Source organism: Pseudophryne corroboree, chromosome 1, assembly GCF_028390025.1.
Source record: "Pseudophryne corroboree isolate aPseCor3 chromosome 1, aPseCor3.hap2, whole genome shotgun sequence".
Lineage (NCBI taxonomy): Eukaryota > Metazoa > Chordata > Amphibia > Anura > Myobatrachidae > Pseudophryne > Pseudophryne corroboree.
Genome location: NC_086444.1, coordinates 407,129,501 through 407,151,662, shown reverse-complemented (window position 1 = coordinate 407,151,662; position 22,162 = coordinate 407,129,501). Strand labels below are relative to the sequence as shown.

Here is a 22,162-nt window from a genome sequence, read left to right as displayed (position 1 = left end):
AAGAACTGTTAATAAATAAATAGTAATAAATAATGTAAATCCGTTAACAACAGCTGTGAAAGTCATGTTATGAATGTAAAAACACCATAATGGTATAAACATTGAAAATATGGCATCTGTTCACCTAATACCACCAAGTTGTCTCCCCCTTTATTCCTTTATTACAAATAAGCATTACAGTGTAAAGCAATGTATCTGTACACTCCTAGAAGAATAAGGTTTTCCATTGTTCTAGGGGGTCCGGTAGGCCGTTCTATGGATATTTTCATATCAGTCACTTTTACGTGTCACTTGTGCAAGTTTTGGGAGGTGCTCCCTTCAGTCGCTGTGACAATAACGAGCTGCTAATCGGGGAAACAAATCAATGAATGCTCATTACAGCAAGGTATACAATGTAGCCAAATATGTGCGTGTTGTGTACTTTAAAGAAATGTTTATATACAGTTTTGTATTCTACTCAGTATGGAGGGGTATTTACTGAAGCCAACAATAACACTACAGAGGGAGCAAAGTTCTGCCAGGAGGCTCAGTTTGTGCAACTGATCTAAAAACATTGGAAGGAGGAGAGTGATTTATACAAGGGACAATCAGCATGCCAAATCCATATCAGTACAAGAGCTTCTGGACAACTAATATGTGAGGAAGATCATTCATTTAAAAGGATTTCTGGTCCCACTATTCAGCACTGGTTATTGGGCCTAATTCAGACCTGATCGCTGCTGTACGTTTTCGCACAGCAGCCGATCAGGTCTGAACTGCGCATGCGCCGGCGCCGCAGTGCACCGGTGCATGCCAGACAGCTGATGGCCATCTCAGCCCTGCGATCGCCTCTGCCTGATTGACAGGCAGAGGTGTTCGCTGGGCGGGCCGGCGGCCAAAGGGGTGCCATCCGGGCATCGGAGGTGTGCCTGGACCATGCAGGGGGCGGGAAGCGGCAGCTGCGTGACGTCACACGCAGCGGCTGCGATCCGGACAGCGACGGGTAGCTCCCTGCCAGCGCGCAGGAGCTGCGCAGGTAGGGAGCTACTCGTCAAGTACAAAGCTTTTGTACTTGTGCGAGGGGGGAGGGGCGGACAGACATGCGGGACGGACTAGCCCTTTGCTGGGCGTCCCCCCACGTCTGAGTAACTCAGTAAAATTTTGCACGGCTACGATCATGTCTGAATTAGGCCCATTGTACAATGGGGGTAATTCTGAGTTGATCGCAGCAGGATTTTTGTTAGCAGTTGGGCAAAACCATGTGCACTGCAGGGGAGGCAGATATAACATGTGCAGAGAGAGTTAGATTTGGGTGGGTTATTTTGTTTCTGTGCAGGGTAAATACTGGCTGCTTTACTTTCACACTGCAATTTAGATTGCATATTGAACACACCACACCCAAATCTAACTCTCTCTGCACATGTTAAATCTGCCTCCCCTGCAGTGCACATGGTTTTGCCCAACTACTAACAAAAATCCTGCTGCGATCAACTCAGAATTACCCCAAATGTGTGGGACATTGGGGGTAATTCCAAGTTGATCGCAGCAGGAAATTTTTTAGTAGTTGGGCAAAACCATGTGCACTGCAGGGGAGGCAGATATAATATTTGCAGAGAGAGTTAGATTTGGGTGGGTTATTTTGTTTCTGTGCAGGGTAAATACTGGCTGCTTTATTTTTACACTGCAATTTAGATTGCAGATTGAACACAACACACCCAAATCTAACTCTCTCTGCACATGTTATATCTGCCTCCCCTGCAGTGCACATGGTTTTGCCCAACTGCTAAAAAATTTCCTGCTGCGATCAACTTGGAATTACCCCCATAATAAGGTTGGTGAAAGTATGTTCTCTGCTATAAAGGCGGCTTACTTTATAAATAACCCCAATTTTGCTGAATATAAGTTGTAAAATGTGATCCATTAAGGTTGGTGGGTTATTTTTATTGCAGAAATAGCACAGAAATGTCTCCACATGTTTCCTTTTGTAATCAAATGTTATTTATCTTTGCATTTCCCACTTAATTATACTCATATAGTATACGTTGCATATACGGGTTGGGGCTGATTAGGATGCCGGGTGCAGAATACCGACTGCGGCATTACGCAGTTTAGAATCCCGACAGGGGTCGGGTAAGCATGCTACCCTTCACCCCTAACCCTCCCTTACTGCAGCCTAAACCTAACCCTCCGCCCCGCAGCTTAACCTTAACCTTCCCCGGTGGTGCCTAAACCATTGGCGTTTCTATCATGGGTGCAATGTGTGCGGTGCATACAGGCCCCTGGGTCCAGGGGGAATCCACACCGCACACACTGCACCCATGTTGTTTATACTTAATTCTCCAGAGTCCCGCAACTAGCATTACATTTGCTGCAAAAATCCATCCAAATATGGCCGCCGCACATGCACAGTTCAAAATTTGTCTCAGGACCATGGCGGGCGCCATGTTTCTGGAGACCTGCGCATGCGCAGTATACTCCGGCTCGATGCCGGAGGCTACGGCGCTGTGGACAGAAGGGGGCCCTTGAGGATCCTGTTACTTACAGTCTGGTTGAAAAACAGGATGACTGTTCTGCTTGCTTACTACTTCCATGTCTAGCACACATTAGGCCTGTGAGGCAGTCCATGTTTAGTGATTCATGGATAAAGAACACTATAGCAGATTTTATCGAACGCGGTCCTCAAAGCATCCAAACGGTCCAGGTTTTAGGTATATCCATGGCTCAGCACAGATGGCTAAATAAAACTGATTGAGGCCAAGCATGAATAAAGTTAACCCTTGGACCATTGGTGTGCGTTGAGGACCGTGTTTGAGAACCTCTGTACTATACCATGAAACTGACACAACAGAGAGATGTAAAACAGTTACGTGGAGACAGAAAGTATTATTTACATAACTTATACCACTTTCAAGTTAAATAAGCTGAATGATAAATATGACATTTAAGTAGAGCCTTAACACTGTCACATCTTTGGAAAGATATTTCATACATCAATCATACATCTATCACACAGCATGACTTTACTCAAAGCAGAAACTCATCCATAGACACACATACTGCTGCTATCACGTAAACATAAAACAGCAATACCCCTGTAACAGGTAAACACTTCAACACTAAATCCAATATATACTATAGGGACAATATTAAATGACAGATACTGTTTTAGAAATTACTGATAGATGTGTAGGAAAAAAGGTGTTTTCTGATCTCCAATGTAGGGGATTTACGCTGTAACCCATCATATGCATTATTAATGTGTTTCTGCAAATATGCACCCATTGCTTAGGCGTCCCTGCTGGCAATGGAACGGTTAAATTATATGATCTGCTTTCTATGAGCATAATTACATCTGAATTGCTAATTACAAGAAACGGTGTATGGTTGAAAACAGGATGGAGCACACATCTTTAGCAAGCTAATAGCTAGATTTTATTAATAAGGTCTGTGCTCTAGTCTTGTTAATCCACTAGATGTGACACCTCCAGAACGTGCACATACGCTAAGCAGAAGATACAGCTGGATTGGGTCCTGTCTCTGGCTCTGCAAGCTCTGGACAGATTTCCCGATTTTTTTCTTAAAATGACGTAAATACAGTGAATGTGCTACTCACGGGAGATGCCTTAGCTGGAATAAATCATCCTCCATCTCTGTGTGCTGTGTGGTAGAGATGTCCCCTGAGCTCTCATGGCCTGTCACATTGTGCTGGGTGCAGGAGGTCTGCCTGCTGGACAGCTCCTGTATGTCTCAGCACACAGGCAGCAGCGATGGGTCACACTATACAGGAATGATTCTCTGCTGCAAGCAATACCAGCCACTCAGAGGCCCACCTTCCTGCCCAACTGCAAGACATGCCTCCATTGGCTCTGTCTCCTATACGCAGATTGGTTACTGCACAGCAATTTCCTATTGGCTTTTCACTCTTTCCATCCTATTGCATTTGTTAGAACAGGGTTGGTAATAACTGATTGATAAAACTCAGCAGCAAGCTAGTTACCTTTTTTTTTTTTTTAAAGTAACAGTCAAACTAATAGAATTCTACAACAATTAAAAGAAAAATCCAATTGTTTTATACATAATATTTTCACATCTGTGTGATTTCCGACTCAGGTCGCTGATCCTTTATCTAGAATGTTTTTTTCTCCCAGATTGATAGATGGCAACTTGAGCAGAAGGCATTGATAAAGTGGTTATGGGATAACAGGTCGACAGTGAAAAGGTCGACGTGGGTTATAGGTCAAGACAAGCAAAAGGTCCACATGGAAATGATCAACACATGAATAGGTCCACACAAGTTTTTTTATGTTTTTGTGTGTCAATTTGTAGGTTTGAGCACATGAAACCCCAATTAATGCACCATGTTTCCTCATATGGCTCGCGAGCTTCGGGCAAGGTTATTGTTCCCAATCGTAATCCACATGGATGGCAAAGAATGAAAAAATTGAAAAAAATTAAATAAATCCCGACTGCCATTCACAATACCGACGCCGGGATCCCGACTTTTGAGTATCCCACTGGTTGACATGCCCACAACACCCATAGAGTGGGAATAGAACCTGTGGCAAGCTCAGCGAGCCACCAAGCCCACAAGGGGCTTCATTGCGCTGCCACCCCCCCCCCCCCCCCCCACCTGCCAGACACCTAACAGCCGGCATCCCGCCGTCGGTATGGTGGCTGTCGGTCACTCAAACCCAACTCACAAAACCATACAGCATTAGACAGTTACATTAGTAAGAGTAGCAAAAATGAAGCATACAAATAATAAGAATTTACTCACCGGTAATTCTATTTCTCGTAGTCCGTAGTGGATGCTGGGTACTCCGTAAGGACCATGGGGAATAGACGGGCTCCGCAGGAAACTGGGCACTCTTAAAAGAAAGATTGGGTACTATATCTGGTGTGCACTGGCTCCTCCCTCTATGCCCCTCCTCCAGACCTCAGTTAGGGAAACTGTGCCCGGAAGAGCTGTCATTACTAGGAAAGGATTTGGAATCCAGGGTAAGACTCATACCAGCCACACCAATCACACCGTACAACTTGTGATAACCATACCCAGTTAACAGTATGAACAACAACTGAGCCTCATTCAACAGATGGCTCAGAACAATAACCCTATAGTTAAGCAATAACTATATACAAGTATTGCAGAAAGTCCGCACTTGGGACGGGCTCCCAGCATCCACTACGGACTACGAGAAATAGAATTACTGGTGAGTAAATTCTTATTTTCTCTGACGTCCTAGTGGATGCTGGGTACTCCGTAAGGACCATGGGGATTATACCAAAGCTCCCAAACGGGCGGGAGAGTGCGGATGACTCTGCAGCACCGAATGAGCAAACTCAAGGTCCTCCTCAGCCAGGGTATCAAACTTGTAGAATTTTGCAAAAGTGTTTGATCCCGACCAAGTAGCAGCTCGGCAAAGTTGTAAAGCCGAGACCCCTCGGGCAGCCGCCCAAGAAGAGCCCACCTTCCTCGTGGAATGGGCTTTTACTGATTTAGGATGCGGCAGTCCAGCCGCAGAATGTGCAAGTTGAATCGTGCTACAGATCCAGCGAGCAATAGTCTGCTTCGAAGCAGGAGCACCCAGCTTGTTGGGTGCATGCAGGATAAACAGCGAGTCAGTTTTTCTGACTCTAGCCGTCCTGGAAACATAGATTTTCAGGGCCCGGACTACATCCAGCAACTTGGAATCCTCCAAGTCCCGAGTAGCCGCAGGCACCACAATAGGTTGGTTCAAATGAAACGCCGATACCACCTTTGGGAGAAATTGGGGACGAGTCCTCAATTCTGCCCTGTCCATATGGAAAATCAGATATGGGCTTTTACAGGACAAAGCCGCCAATTCTGACACATGCCTAGCTGAGGCCAAGGCCAACAGCATGACTACCTTCCACGTGAGATACTTCAACTCCACGGTCTGAAGTGGCTCAAACCAATGTGATTTTAGGAAATCCAACACTACGTTGAGATCCCAAGGTGCCACTGGAGGCACAAAAGGGGGCTGAATATGCAGCACTCCCTTAACAAACGTCTGAACTTCAGGCAGTGAAGCCAGTTCTTTTTGAAAGAAAATAGACAGGGCCGAAATCTGGACTTTAATGGATCCCAATTTTAGGCCCATAGTCACTCCTGACTGTAGGAAGTGCAGAAATCGACCCAGCTGAAATTCCTCTGTTGGGGCCTTCATGACCTCACACCAAGCAACATATTTTCGCCATATGCGGTGATAATGTTTTGCTGTCACATCCTTCCTAGCTTTTATCAGCGTAGGAATGACTTCAACCGGAATGCCCTTTTCCATTAGGATCCGGCGTTCAACCGCCATGCTGTCAAACACAGCCGCGGTAAGTCTTGGAACAGACAGGGCCCCTGCTGTAGCAGGTCCTGTCGGAGCGGCAGAGGCCAAGGGTCCTCTGAGATCATTTCTTGTAGTTCCGGGTACCAAGTTCTTCTTGGCCAATCCGGAACGATGAGTATAGTTCTTACTCCTCTCTTTCTTATTATCCTCAGTTCCTTTGGTATGAGAGGAAGAGGAGGACACACATAAACCGACTGGTACACCCACGGTGTCACTAGAGCGTCCACAGCTATCGCCTGAGTGTCCCTTGACCTGGCGCAATATCTTTTTAGCTTTTTGTTGAGGCGGGACGCCATCATGTCCACCTGTGGCCTTTCCCAATGATTTACAATCAGCTGGAAGACTTCTGGATGAAGTCCCCACTCTCCCGGGTGGAGGTCGTGCCTGCTGAGGAAGTCTGTTTCCCAGTTGTCCACACCCGGAATGAACACTGCTGACAGTGCTAGCATGTGATTCTGCGCCCATCGGAGAATCCTTGTGGCTTCTGCCATCGCCATCCTGCTTTTTGTGCCGCCCTGTCGGTTTACATGGGCGACAGCCGTGATGTTGTCTGACTGAATCAGCACCGGCTGGTTTTGAAGCAGGGGTTCTGCTTGACTTAGGGCATTGTAAATGGCCCTTAGTTCCAGAATATTTATGTGTAGGGAAGTCTCCTGACTCGACCATTGTCCTTGGAAGTTTCTTCCCTGAGTGACTGCCCCCCAACCTCGGAGGCTTGCATCCGTAGTCACCAGGACCCAGTCCTGAATGCCGAATCTGCGGCCCTCGAGAAGATGAGCACTCTGCAGCCACCACAGCAGAGACACCCTGGCCCTCGGGGACAGGGTGATCAGCCGATGGATCTGAAGATGCGATCCGGACCACTTGTCTAACAGATCCCACTGAAAGATCCTTGCATGGAACCTGCCGAAGGGAATTGCTTCGTAAGAAGCTACCATCTTTCCCAGGACTCGCGTGCAGTGATGCACCGACACCTGTTTTGGTTTCAGGAGGTCTCTGACCAGAGATGACAACTCCTTGGCCTTCTCCTCCGGGAGAAACACCTTCTTCTGTTCTGTGTCCAGAATCATGCCCAAGAACAGCAGACGCGTCGTAGGAACCAGCTGCGACTTTGGGATATTCAGAATCCAGCCGTGCTGTTGTAGCACTTCCTGAGATAGTGCTACTCCGACCAACAACTGCTCCTTGGACCTTGCCTTTAAAAGGAGATCGTCCAAGTACGGGATAATTATAACTCCCTTCTTTCGAAGGAGTATCATCATTTCGGCCATTACCTTGGTAAATACCCTCGGTGCCGTGGACAGACCAAACGGCAACGTCTGGAATTGGTAATGGCAGTCCTGTACCACAAACCTGAGGTACTCCTGGTGAGGTGGGTAAATAGGGACATGTAGGTAAGCATCCTTGATGTCCAGTGATACCATAAAATCCCCCTCTTCCAGGCTTGCAATAACCGCCCTGAGCGATTCCATTTTGAACTTGAACTTCCTTATATAAGTGTTCAAGGATTTCAAATTTAGAATGGGTCTTACCGAACCGTCTGGTTTCGGTACCACAAACATTGTGGAATAGTAACCCCGTCCCTGTTGAAGGAGGGGAACTTTGATTATCGCCTGCTGGAGGTACAGCTTGTGAATTGCCGCCAGTACTACCTCCCTTTCCTTGGGAGTAGCTGGCAAGGCTGATTTGAGGTAACGGCGAGGGGGAGACGTCTCGAACTCCAGCTTATATCCCCAAGATACCACTTGTAGAACCCAGAGATCCACCTGTGAGCGAACCCACTGGTCGCTGAAGTTCCGGAGACGGGCCCCCACCGCACCTGGCTCCACCTGTGGAGCCCCAGCGTCATGCGGTGGACTTAGTGGAAGCAGGGGAGGATTTTTGTTCCTGGGAACTGGCTGTCTGGTGCAGCTTTTTCCCTCTACCCCTGCCTCTGGGCAGAAAGGACGCGCCTCTGACCCGCTTGCCTTTCTGAGGCCGAAAGGACTGTACTTGATAATACGGTGCTTTCTTAGGCTGTGAGGGTACCTGAGGTAAAAAAGTCGACTTCCCAGCTGTTGCTGTGGATACGAGGTCCGAGAGACCGTCCCCAAACAATTCCTCACCCTTATAAGGCAAAACTTCCATGTGCCTTTTAGAATCAGCATCACCTGTCCACTGCCGAGTCCATAATACTCTCCAGGCAGAAAGGACATTGCATTAATCCTAGATGCCAGCCGGCAAATGTTCCTCTGTGCATCCCTCATATATAAGACTACGTCTTTAATATGCTCTATGGTTAGCAAAATAGTATCCCTGTCAAGGGAATCAATGTTATCTGACAGGGAATCAGACCATGCTGCTGCAGCACTACACATCCATGCTGAAGCAATAGCAGGTCTCAGTATAGTACCTGAGTGTGTATACAGGATAGCCTCCTGCTTTCTATCTGCAGGCTCCTTTAAGGCGGCCGTATCCTGAGACGGCAGTGCCACCTTTTTTGATAAGCGTGTGAGCGCCTTGTCCACCCTAGGGGATGTTTCCCAACGCAACCTGTCCGTTGGCGGGAAAGGGTACGCCATTAGTAACCTCTTAGAAATCACTAATTTCTTATCTGGGGAACACCACGCTTCTTCACACAATTCATTTAACTCATCAGATGGGGGAAAAGTCACTGGCTGCTTTTTCTCCCCAAACATAATACCCTTTTTAGTGGTAACTGGGTTAATGTCAGAAATGTGCAACACATTTTTCATTGCCGTAATCATGCATCGGATGGCCCATGTGGATTGTACATTTGTCTCATCCTCGTCTACACTGGAGTCAGACTCCGTCTCGACATCTGTGTCTGCCATCTGAGGTAGCGGGCGTTTTTGAGCCCCTGATGGCCTCTGAGACGCTTGGACAGGCGCGGGCTGAGATGCCGGCTGTCCCAAAGCTGTTACATCATCGAACCTTTTATGCAAGGAGTTGACACTGTCGGTTAATACCTTCCACATATCCATCCACTCTGGTGTCGGCCCCGCAGGGGGCGACATCACACTTATCGGCTCCTGCTCCGCCTCCACGTAAGCGTCCTCATCAAACATGTCGACACAGCCGTACCGACACACTGCACACACACACAGGGAATGCTCTGACTGAGGACAGGACCCCACAAAGTCCTTTGTGGAGACAGAGAGAGAGTATGCCAGCACACACCAGAGCGTTATATAACAGAGGGATTTACACTAATACAAAGTGAATTTTCCCCCAATAGCTGCTTATATCACCTTTTGCGCCTAAATTTATGTGCCCCCCCTCTCTTTTTTACCCTTCCCGTAGTGTATACTGCAGGGGAGAGCCTGGGGAGCGTCCTTCCAGCGGAGCTGTGAAGAGAAAATGGCGCTGGCTGTGCTGAGGAAGATAGCCCCTTTAATAATATTTATGGCGGGGGATTAGGCACATATACAGTTTATAACTGTATTATGTGCAATTTGCCAAAAAGGTATACATATTGCAGCCCAGGGCTAATGGTGTCCAGTAGCCTTAGAAGCACAAGCTAGCTGCAAGCAGGTAGGTTTGCTTCTCTCCCCTCAGTCCCTCGTAGCAGTGAGTCTGTTGCCAGCAGATCTCACTGAAAATAAAAAAACCTAACAAATACTTTCTTTTCTAGTAAGCTCAGGAGAGCCCACTAGGTGCATCCAGCTCTGGCCGGGCACAGATTCTAACTGAGGTCTGGAGGAGGGGCATAGAGGGAGGAGCCAGTGCACACCAGATATAGTACCTAATCTTTCTTTTAAGAGTGCCCAGTATCCTGCGGAGCCCGTCTATTCCCCATGGTCCTTACGGAGTACCCAGCATCCACTAGGACGTCAGAGAAATAACGTATTTGAGGTGATTTCAACCTTTTTTAAACCATGGCCCTCATTCCGAGTTGTTTGCTCGTTCTTTTTCTTCGCATCACAATGATTTTCCGCAAACTGCGCATGCGCAATGTTCGCACTGCGGCTGCGCCAAGTAAAATTGCTAAGAAGTTTGGTATTTTACTCACGGCATTACAAGGTTTTTTCTTCGTTCTGGTGATCGTAATGTGATTGACAGGAAGTGGGTGTTACTGGGCGGAAACTGGCCATTTTAGGGGAGTGTTTGGAAAAACACTGCCGTTTCTGGGAAAAACGCGGGAGTGGCTGGAGAAACGGGGGAGTGTCTGGGCGAACGCTGGGTGTGTTTGTGACGTCAAACCAGGAACGACAAGCACTGAACTGATCGCACTGGAGGAGTAAGTCTCGAGCTACTCAGAAACTGCAAAGTAAAATCTTTTCGCAATATTGCGAATACTTCGTTCGTAATTCTGCTAAGCTAAGATACACTCCCAGAGGGCGGCGGCTTAGCGTGTGCACTGCTGCGAAAAGCGGCTAGTGAGCGAACAACTCGGAATGAGGGCCCATATCCGCTAATACATATCCTTCGCTTTTTCCTGAATAATTTAACCATTCAATAACCAGAAATGTTTTGTACCTGAATGACCAGTTTTATTTTCATATACTGCAATGTGTTGGGCACAGCCTGTATAATTTTTACTGTACACAATTTTAGAAACTGTTTTAGGACAAATAGGGCTTTCTTTTGCAACCATATTGGAGTATATGTAGGATCAGAGGCAGAACTCTGGGAGGCAACGGAGTCATCTGCCGCCGGGCTCCTGCTCTGAAGGGGGGCAGCTCTCCTCCCATTCTGTGACACCAGTGAATTAAGTTAATTGATTGCTGCCGCTATCTTTTCAGTGGCCGACTTCCTCACTGGTCCCTGCACCTTACAAATCACACCCACTTTATTATACACATTTTACAAGTGTCACACCCAGGATTAGAAACCACAACCTATTACACTGGAAGCAGACACCTTACTGATGAAGCTGTTTGCGCCTGGATATGAAATATGAGAATTTTAACTATATGAAGATACTTCTCTGACAATTACACGAAACTTCATATAGTTAGCATTCTCATGCTTCCTCTACAGGAGCAAATAGCTCCATCAGTAAAGTGTCTGCTGTTACACACACACACACACTTATCTTGATATAGGAAATAGGGGGGCACCAATATTAATCTTGCCTCCGGGCAACTGGGACGAACTTACGCCACTGTGTAGGATGGTACTGGCTGGCTGAGGTACTGGGGAAATATCCGGTGCATCCCATAGGTCATGTGGTACTGGCCCCGTTCTACACAGCAAAGACACTTGCTGTGGTCCTCTCCCAGCGCTGTTAGCTCTGCAGCGAGTGTCTGGTGCTGGGATCCTGTATGGACTCCCTGCACTGGAACTGAAGCGGCGCCGGGCAGCGCCATTTATTTCTTATAACTTGGCGCAACTTTGGCAGCTAATGGAAAGCGCCGGCCACGAACTTTCAAATCTGGCAACCTCCATGAGCCAATCACGGCTCGCAGAGCAGCAGCCAACGGAAAGCAGCCGTGGCGAGCTCTGATTGGCGCTACGCCCAGGTCACCCAACCGACTCCTTGCTAGGCGGGTGATAGGCCGTGAGTAATTGTTAGGCTTCAGGCCTGTGTACATGTAGGGGGCACTAGGCCCAATTTTTATGCCCCCCCCCCAGGTCACTGTAAAGTGCCGCAGTTAGGCAGGCTAAAAGTCTGAGCCACCTAATAAGAATGCCTGATTGAAAGGCAGAGGCAGTCGCAGGGTGGGAGGGGGCGTGCCAACAACGTTAGAATGCCATTGGCAGGGCGCGGTCCGGAAAACGGAGGCGTGTCTGGACCATTGTGGGGGCGGGCTGCGGTGACTCCGTGATGTCACTCGCAGCCGCTGCAACCCGGGATGCAGCGAGTAGCAGCCTGCCAGCATGCAGGAGCTGCGCTGGCAGGAAGCTTCTCATCAGGTACAAAAGCATTGCCGCCATGCACTGCTTTTGTATCTGTACGGGGGGGGGGGGGGGGTAGGGCCAGACATGCGGGGCAGACTAGCCCTGTGCTGGGCGTTCCCCCGCATGTCTGTGAAACTGATCGTAAATGTGCTAAATTTAGCACATCTACGATCAGATCTGAATTAGGCCCGTATTGTGTAAAATGGGTCTCTACCTGCCGTAATGTGTAAAAGGGGACTCTACCTGCCGTAATGTGTAAAATGGGACTCTACCTGATGTAGTGCCTAAAAGGGGACTCTACCTGGGGTAATGTGTAAATGGGGACTCAACCTGGCATAATGTGTGATAGGAGCTCTACCTGGAGTAATGTGTAAAATGGGGCTCTACCTGGAGTAATGTGTAAAATGGGGTTCTACATGGCGTAATGCGTGACCGGGGCTCTACCTGGCATAATGTGTGACCAGGTCTCTACCTTGCGTAATGTGTAAAAGAAGCTCTACCTGATGTAATATGTGTAAGTGGCGCTACTGTGCGGTGTAATTTCAATAATGGAGACTACTGTACAGCATAATATGAATTGGTATTATTTTGTGGCCATGCCCCTTCCCCATGAAGCCACAGCCCTATGTTTTTGGGGCGCGCCTGCTGCACGCACTGTCCCTGTTTTAGTTATTGGGGGGGATGGGCACCGATGCTGTTTCTTGCACAGAGCACTAAAATGTCTAGTTACGGCACTGGAAAACAGTAAGTCTTTTACTTAGTATAAATTTGAGTACTTTGTTGCACAGGTATAAACAATGATATTATAACCAGAAAAAACAGGATTTTTATACCTACCGGTAAATCTTTTTCTCCTAGTCCGTAGAGGATGCTGGGGTCCACTTTAGTACCATGGGGTATAGACGGTTCCGCAGGAGCCATGGGCACTTTAAGACTTTTTCAGAGTGTGAACTGGCTCCTCCCTCTGTGCCCCTCCTCCAGACCTCAGTATAGGAACTGTGCCCAGGGAGACGGACAATTCGAGAAAAGGATTTGCTTTTAAGTTAATGGTGAGATTCACACCAGCTCACACTTCAACCATGCTGCACAACATGGCATTCAACCTAACACATGCTAACCAGCATGAACATTGTAGCAACGTGCTGAAAACAATTTTAACACAACACCTGTGTAAAACAATAACAAATTAACTACTGCAGGTAAAGTACGCACAGGGTTGGGTGCCCAGCATTCTCTACGGACTAGGAGAAAAGGATTTACCGGTAGGTATAAAACGTCTCATACGTCCTAGAGGATGCTGGGGTCCACTTTTGTACCATGGGGTTATACCAAAGCTCCAGTACGGGCGGGAGAGTGCGGATGTCCCTGCAGAACCGATTGACCAAACTTTAGGTCATCAGCGGCCAAGGTGTCAAACTTGTAAAACTTAGCAAACGTGTTTGTCCCTGACCAAGTAGCTGCTCGGCAAAGCTGTAATGCCAAGACCCCCCGGGCAGCCGCCCAGGATGAGTCCACCTTTCTTGTAGAATGGACATTCACTGAATTCGGTACCGGCAATCCTGCCGTGGAATGAGCGTGTTGAATCATACCTCTGATCCAGCACGCAATCGTCTGCTTAGAAGCAGGACACCCAATCTTGTTGGGAGCATACAGGACAAACAGAGCCTCTGTTTTCCGTATCCGAGCCGTTCTGGCGACATAAATTCTCAAAGCTCTGACCACATCCAGAGACTTCGAACCAGCAAAGGTGTCAGTAGCCACTGGCACCACAATAGGTTGTTTATATGGAAAGAAGAAACCACCTTTGGAAGAAATTGCTGACGAGTTCTTAGCTCAGCTCTATCTTCATGGAAAATCAAGTAAGGGCTTTTATGAGACAAGGCCCCTAACTCAGACAACCTCCTTGCGGATGCCAAGGCCAACAGCATGACCACTTTCCAAGTGAGAAACTTCAACTCCACCTCCTGGAGAGGTTCAAACCAATCTAATTGAAGAAACTGCAACACCACGTTAAGATCCCACGGTGCCGCAGGAGGCACAAATGGAGGTTGGATGTGCAGAACCCCTTTCACGAACGTCTGAACTTCTGGAAGGGAGGCCAATTGTTTCTGAAAGAAAACGGACAAGGCAGAAATCTGGACTTTGATTGAACCCAATCGTAGGCCCGCATCCACACCTGCATGAAGAAAATGCAGAAAACGTCCTAACTGAAACTCTTCCGTTGGAGCCTTCTTGGTTTCACACCAAGACACATATTTTCTCCAAATACGGTGGTAATGTTTAGACGTTACTCCTTTCCTGGCCTGAATAAGAGTGGGGATGACTTCTTTGGGAATACCCTTTCGGGCTAGGATCCGGCGCTCAACAGCCATGCCGTCAAACATAGCCGCGGTAAGTCTTGATACACGCACGGCCGCTGCTGCAGCAGGTCCTCGTGAAGAGGAAGGGGCCGAGGATCTTTTATGAGCAACTCCTGAAGATCTGGATACCAAGCCCTCCTTGGCCAGTCTGGGACAATGAGGATCGCTCGAACCCCTGTTGTTCTTATGATTTTGAGAACTTTTGGTATCAGTGGAAGTGGAGGGAAGACATACACCAACCGAAACACCCACTGGGTCACCAGTGCATCCACTGCTATTGCTTGAGGGTCTCTCGAACTGGAACAATATCTCTGAAGCTTCTTGTTGAGACGAGATGCCATCATGTCTACTTGAGGAACTCCCCAAAGACCTGTCACTTCTGCGAAGACTTCTTGGTGGAGGCCCCATTCTCCTGGATGGAGATCGTGTCTGCTGAGGAAGTCTGCTTCCCAGTTGTCCACTCCCGGAATGAAAATTGCCGACAGAGCTTTTGCATGTCTTTCTGCCCAGAGGAGAATCTTTGTCACCTCTGCCATTGCCACTCTGCTTTTTGTTCCGCCCTGACGGTTTATGTACGCTACTGCTGTTACATTGTCTGACTGGATCTGTATGGGTTGATCATTGAAGATGCACCGCTTGTAGAAGGCCGTTGTAAATGGCTCTCAACTCCAGAACGTTTATGTGAAGACAGGTTTCTTGACTTGACCATCTTCCTTGGAAGCTTTCCCCCTGTGTGACTGCTCCCCAGCCTCGGAGACTTGCATCCATGGTTACCAGGACCCAGTCCTGAATCCCGAACCTGCGTCCTTCCAGGAGGTGAGAACTGTGCAGCCACCACAGGAGCGAAATTCTGGCTTTGGATGACAGGATTATCCTCTGATGCATGTGTAGATGGGATCCGGACCTCTTGTCCAACAGGTCCCACTGGAATACTCTGGCATGGTATCGGCCAAACTGTATGGCCCCGTAGGCCGCTACAATCTTCCCCAACAGCCGAATGCATTGATGAATCGACACTCTTGTTGGTTTCAGAATTTGTCTGACCATTTTCTGGATTTACAGAGCCTTTTCTACTGGAAGAAATACCCTCTGTACTTCTGTGTCCAGTATCATCCCCAGAAACGATAATCTTGTCGTCGGTTCCAACTGTGACTTTGGAAAATTTATGATCCAACAGTGTTGTTGAAGTACTGTCAGGGAGAGTGCAATATTCTGCACCAACTTTTCCCTGGACCTCGCTTTTATCAGAAGATCGTCCAGGTAAGGAATTATATTGACTCCTTGCTGTCGAAGGAGGACCATCATCTCCGCCATCACCTTGGTGAAGACCCTCGGTGCCGTGGAGAGACCGAACGATAAAACGTCTCAGATAAGCCTGATGCGGAGGATAGATAGGTCTGACCGAGCCATCCGGCTTCGGAACTACGAAAAAGCTTGAATAAAACCCTTCTCCTTGTTGCGACAAGGGAAACAGGACAATTACTTGATCCTGACACAATTTTTGTATTGCTGCTGATACCACTTCCCTGTCTGGGATAGAAACTGGTAAGGCCGATTTGAAAAATCGGCATGGGGAAAGTCTTGAAACTCCAGCTTGTACCCGTGGGACACTATTTGTGAGACCCACGGGTCCAGGCCAGATTGAGCCCAAATCTGACTGAAGAGTTTCAGACGCACCCCCACTTTAGCGGACTCCCGCAAGGGGGGCCCAGCGTCATGCTGAAGATTTGGCAGAAGCAGAGGTTGATTTCTGCTCCTGTGATCCAGGAGAGGCTGTGGATTTTTTTCCTTTTCCCCTTCCTTTACCCGCAAAGAAAGGGGAACCTTTACCCTTTTTGTATTTATTGGGCCGAAAGGACTGCATCTAAGAGTGATGTGTCTTTTTTGCCGGCGCAGGAGCATTAGGCAAAAACGTCGACTTACCTGCGGTAGCCGCAGAAACTAAGGCATCCAGCCCATCTCCAAACAAGGCCTCGCCTTTATACGGGAGAGCCTCCATATTCCTTTTGGAATCTGTGTCAGCATTCCATTGGCGAATCCACAACGCCCTACGTGCTGAAATTGCCATGGTAGTGGCTCTTGATCCTAAGAGACCAATATCTTTCATGGTTTCCAGCATATATGCAGCAGCATCTTTGATATGACCTAATGTTAGGAGTATCTCGTCTCTATTTATTGTGTCAATGTCTGATGACAAGTTTTCTGACCACTTTTCAATAGCACTACTCACCCACGCACAGGCAATGGTAGGCCTGAGTAGTGTCCCATTGGTCACATAAATAGATTTTAACGTAGTCTCTAACTTGCGGTCTTGCCGGCTCTTTTAGTTAAGCCGTTCCAGGCGCAGGGAGAGTCACCTTTTTTGTTAACCGAGACAGGGCACTGTCTAAAATGGGGGGTGATCCCCACCTTTTCCTGTCCCCTGCAGGAAAAGGGTAAGCTGCCTGAATTCTTTTTGGAATCTGAAATTTCTTTTCATGGTTAGTCCAGACTTCCTCAAAGCGACTGTTCAGCTCATGAGATGGAGGAAAAGTTACATTAATTTTCTTTTCTTTATTAAAGTAAGCCTTCTCCTGTGGTAAAGGAGGGAAGTCCGTAACTTCTAACACCTCCTTAATAGCAACAATCATGTTTTTAATGTTTTTCGCTAACTTTGGATCTATTCCCCTGGAATCACTAGTGTCGACACAGGAATCAGAGTCCGTGTCGGTATCAGTTTGTACTACTTGTGCAAAAGATCTTTTTTTGTGAACCAGAGGGGTCCCCTGTGGATGAAAAAGCAGAACTACTAAAAATCACATCTTCCACTGATTTTCTCCAGTTTTCTGCATGAGACTCAGACTTATCCAATCTCTTACTGATATGATTCACACTATCACGTAATTCTTTCACCCATTCAGGTTCATGGTGCGACAGCAGCGCCACCACATTACAACTCTGTGTCCCTAAAATGGCTCCCTCAGGGAAAGAGCTCCCTGCCTCAGACATGTCACACACGTGCACAATCACACCACAGACTCTCCGGGACTTATTGGGGACAGACCCACAGTAAAATCTGTCAGAAGGACACAGAACAGGAATTGCCAGCTCACAACTCAGCGCCAAGGAAAAATCCCTGTGTTGTGTACTTTGTACACAGAGACCTTAAGCACTTATATAATGCCAATAATATGACTGAGCACCCAAATTACACTCCCCCCCCCCTTTTTGCACCCTGATACTTGATTCAGAAGTGGAAAGGAGGATCAGCGTTTCTTTCCCTGCAGCAGGTGGGAGAAAATGGCGCTGAGCAGTATGCTGGCTGCCTGAGGAAGAAGCTCCGCCCCCTGTAATGGCACATTTCCCCTCAGAGCTAAATTCTGATATTTATACTGGCGGGGGTGTAGGACTGTGCCATAACATCATATGCTACCTTTTGCCCCCCCCCCCCCCCCCCCCGCGCGCGCCCTGTACCCTGCTTGGCTCTGTGTTATGGATAGCATGCTCGTGCAGCATTCCCGCTCGCTGCGCGGTACCTTGAGCCATCGCGATGTCCGGAGGTCCCTCTCTGCAGATCTCCGGTAATACTACTCACCAATCTTCTGACTTCTGGCTCTGTTAGGGGGTGACGGCGTGCTGTGGGAGTGAGCGCATAGCCGCAGCTAGCATTTAGTACCCTTCAGGAGCTAATGTCCTGTCAGCAGAAGCAGAGCCATGAAACTATTTAGGAAGTTGGTTCCTACTTCTTCCCCCTAAGTCCCACGAAGCAGGGAGACTGTTGCCAGCAGTCTCCCTGTAAAATAAAAAACCCAAATAAAGTCTTTTAGTAGAACTCAGTAGAGCTCCACTAGAGTGCCACCAGTCTGCCTGGGCACATTTTCTAAACTGAGGTCTGGAGGAGGGGCATAGAGGGAGGAGCCAGTTCACACTCTGAAAAAGTCTTAAAGTGCCCATGGCTCCTGAGGAACCGTCTATATCTCATGGTACTAAAGTGGACCCCAGCATCCTCTAGGACGTATGAGAAATAAACGTAATTCAAAAGATACATATCCATCAGAAGATCCAACATATTATAATCACATTTAATCCGTGATTATGACGGGAAGGTCAAACGTATGAAGGAGAGGGAGACCGGCTGTGCACACAGCAGGATTCACACATACTGACCTCATGGAAAACAGCAATGCCTCTCTCCTAGTAAAACAATCCTTCTTTTCTTGTTTGTTCGCCGTACTCTCATAGGCAGACAGAGTATTCAGCAAATGATACTACAAGCCGAAACTATGTTTTACATACTCATCCATTATGCCTTATGATACTCTTATTATGTCCTTCGCTGCAAATGCAATAGGACCCAGGTTCTCAAACTCAGTCCTCAGGATCCCACATGGTTCATGTTTTGCAGGTCACCTGTAGATTTTTAAAGTGTGACAATTGGTGATACACAGTGCACCTGCCGGGTGACATGGAAAACGTGAATCACGTGGGGTCCTGAGGACCGAGTTTGAGAACCACTGCAATAGGAGCATAAGGAAGAAAAGCAGATGTCAGCATAAGCAGCTATGAGTCTTTTCCTATTAACCACTTGTCTGCTCCCATGCTAACATCTTTCATTTGTTATATTCCTGATATATATACCTGATGCCGGATGCACTCTTTCCATATTCAATGTCCAAGAGACAAATAATAAACAGCAGTAATTTAGCTTCTGAGCTGTGAATCTTTTCTTACTAAGTGCTATCCCTTACTACTGGGACTTTTTTTTTTTTGCAGAAATTGTTTGTAACATGTTTCAAATTTTCATCAGTTGCCTGAGGTCAGTTTAGTATTAGCAGCATACATAGTTCTTTATTACTGTTATAGTTGCACCATAGCTATGATTACTCTTGTAAAAGAGCTTAACCAAAATTGTATATATTGTCACGGTATTACTACTTGAATGCAGGATTTATGAGATATATCAGCGCTATCTAGGTTGCAACATTTACTTATAAGGCTAAGAGTAATTAGATTTAGAATCTTCCAATTAAATGTGAACATTTCACTATTGCATACTTGCCTACCCAACCCTCTCCATGAGGGAGAAAATGCTCTGTTCCTGGACTTTCCTGGTAATGTATGATTGCCATTACCTGTGGTGAGCTAGTGAATTGATAAGAAAGGTGTTTCACCACAGGTGATGGCAATCATACATTACCAGGAAAGTCCAGGAACAGAGCATTTTCTCCCTCATGGAGAGGGTCAAGTAGGAAAGCATGCTCTATTGTGAAGTAGAAACTTGCTATTATAACAGCAAAACGCGGCACAGTATTTAGGTAATATTAAATGTAATCAAATATTTTCCTTATACAACTTAGCACTCCCGAATAGGGACACCATCCCCGCGCCAGAATCCCGTACGACCAGCCACCGGGATGCAGGACAGGTAAGCCGCGGAAGGGCAGTTAAGTTTAGGCTGTAGAGGAGGGTTAGGCTGCGACCCCGGGAGGGTTAGGGTTAGGCTGCGGGGATGGTGGGGTAGGAGGCAAGGGGAGGGGGGGGGGGGGGAAGGTAAGAATACTTATCTCCTGTCGGGATTCAGATCATTGGGATGCCACTGTTGGATTTCTGACCGCCGGCTTCCCAAACGCTGGCAAATCAGTCCCAACCCAAGGTAATGTAGTGGGTCATTAGTAGTAAGTCTACTACTTTTACTGCAGAAAATAGGATTTTGGTTACCAACCGGTAAATCCTTTTCTCGTAGTCCATAGAGGATTCTGGGGTCCACATTAGTACCATGGGGTATAGACGGGTCCACCAGGAGCCATTGGCACTTTAAGAGTTTGAGAGTGTGGGCTGGCTCCTTCCTCTATGCCCCTCCTACCAGACTCAGTCTAGAAACTGGTGCCCGAGGAGATGGACATCTTCGAGAGAAGGATTTAACAAAGATAGTGTTAGCGAGATTCATACCAGCTCACACATACAAGGCACCTCAAGCTAACTAGCTTGAAAAACTCAGCAACTGCTGAAACATTACTTACCAAGTAACAATGCAGTACATAACTAAACAAAGTTGTACTGAACCAGATAACAGTTGCAGGAAAACTAAGCACTGGGCGGGCGTCCAGCATCCTCTACGGACTACGACAAAAGGATTTACAGGTAGGTAACCAAAATCCTATTATCTCTTACGTCCTAGAGGATGCTGGAGTCCACATTAGTACCATGGAGATGTACCAAAGCTCCCAGAACGGGAGGGAAAGCGCGGAGGCTCCTGCAAAACTGATTGACTGAACTTCAGATCATCAGAGGCCAAAGTATCGAACTTGTAGAACTTAGCAAACGTGTTCGATCCAGACCAAGTTGCCGCTTGGCAAAGTTGTAACGCCGAGACACCCCGGGCAGCCGCCCAGGAAGAACCCACCTTACGAGTAGCGTGGGCCTTAACAGATTTTGGACACGGCAATCCTGCCGTAGAATAAGCATGCTGGATGTCACAACTGAGGGCTGGTGCTGACCAGGGGGAAGCCTCAGTTGTAGGGGCTGAGGTATATGTGTACCTGGGAGGCAGTACAGGGTTTTTGGACATGCAGGGAACCTTTAGAACAAATGCCCGAAGGCGTGACCACGACAACAAGGGAAAGTTCAAAGGTTTTATTAAACACAGTTCAGAGGAATACTGATGACTTGGTACTGGTAATAGGAAACACAGTTCAGAGAAATACTTGGGATCGATGATGGAACACCGATGGTGACTTGGAATCGATGACGGGACACCGATGGTTACTTTGGGACCGTTGGTAAGCTTTGAGTGAAGCTGGGGTTCGCAGATAGAAATGCACTATTGTACTTAGAAGCACAGGTGAAGCATAAAGTGATGCTGGGGATCGCTGGAGAATGGCTGCTGGGAAGCCGGGTAGACTGTAGAGGGTTAACACTGCAGAGTATAATCACCAGGGAGTCAGGCTGTACTGCAGAGAAAGTCCATGGGAGAACTGCACACTGGAATCACTGAAGACAATTGAAGCACTGACATCTTTCCACCCCAGGAACAGGATATTTATACCTGCTGGGAAGCAGGGATTGGCTGGCTGATTAACCAGAGACCAGAGTGTAGCTGCTGTGTAATCAGGCTGAGAGCAGAGTGCAGCTGATAGGCTGAAAGGTAACATGTGATTAGGAAAACATGGCTGCGCCCATGGTAGCTTTTGGAGGGATAGATTGTTTGTAACTTGAATGTGAGCTTTAACCATGAAGCTGCCAGAATCACAGTAAAGAGATTTGAGACAATGAGATGCAGCACACAGACAGTGCAGATGGAATCCCGGCTTGGAACACTGGGACAGTCTCAGGAGGCATTTGGAAGGTAAATACTGATAAGGAATTACCTAGATCGTGACACTGGATAGTGAACCTAATCCAGCGAGATATAGTCTGCTTTGAAGCAGGACACCCAATTTTCTTGGAATCATACAGGACAGAGAGTCCGATTTCCTGTGACGAGCAGTCCTCTTCACATAGATTTTCAAAGCCCTCACAACATCCAAGGACTTTGCCGAAATTGAGGAGTCAGTAGCCACTGGCACCACAATAGGTTGGTTGATACGAAATGCCGACACAACCTTTGTAGGAAACTGCTGATGTGTCCGGAACTCAGCTCTA

The 22,162-nt window shown here is 47.4% G+C and overlaps 1 protein-coding gene across 2 annotated transcripts in view; it reads right to left on the bottom strand.

The window, feature by feature from the left end:
• SVOP (SV2 related protein) overlaps positions 1–3,845 on the bottom strand; it is a 113,166-nt gene extending 109,321 nt beyond the window's left edge. For both annotated transcript variants that reach the window (XM_063913260.1, XM_063913261.1), the window contains exon 1: positions 3,593–3,845. In XM_063913260.1, coding sequence (XP_063769330.1) covers positions 3,593–3,627 — 35 coding nt within the window. In that variant the 5' untranslated portion in view covers positions 3,628–3,845. The remainder of the gene's footprint in view (positions 1–3,592) is intronic.
• Between the last annotated feature and the right edge of the window lie 18,317 nt (positions 3,846–22,162).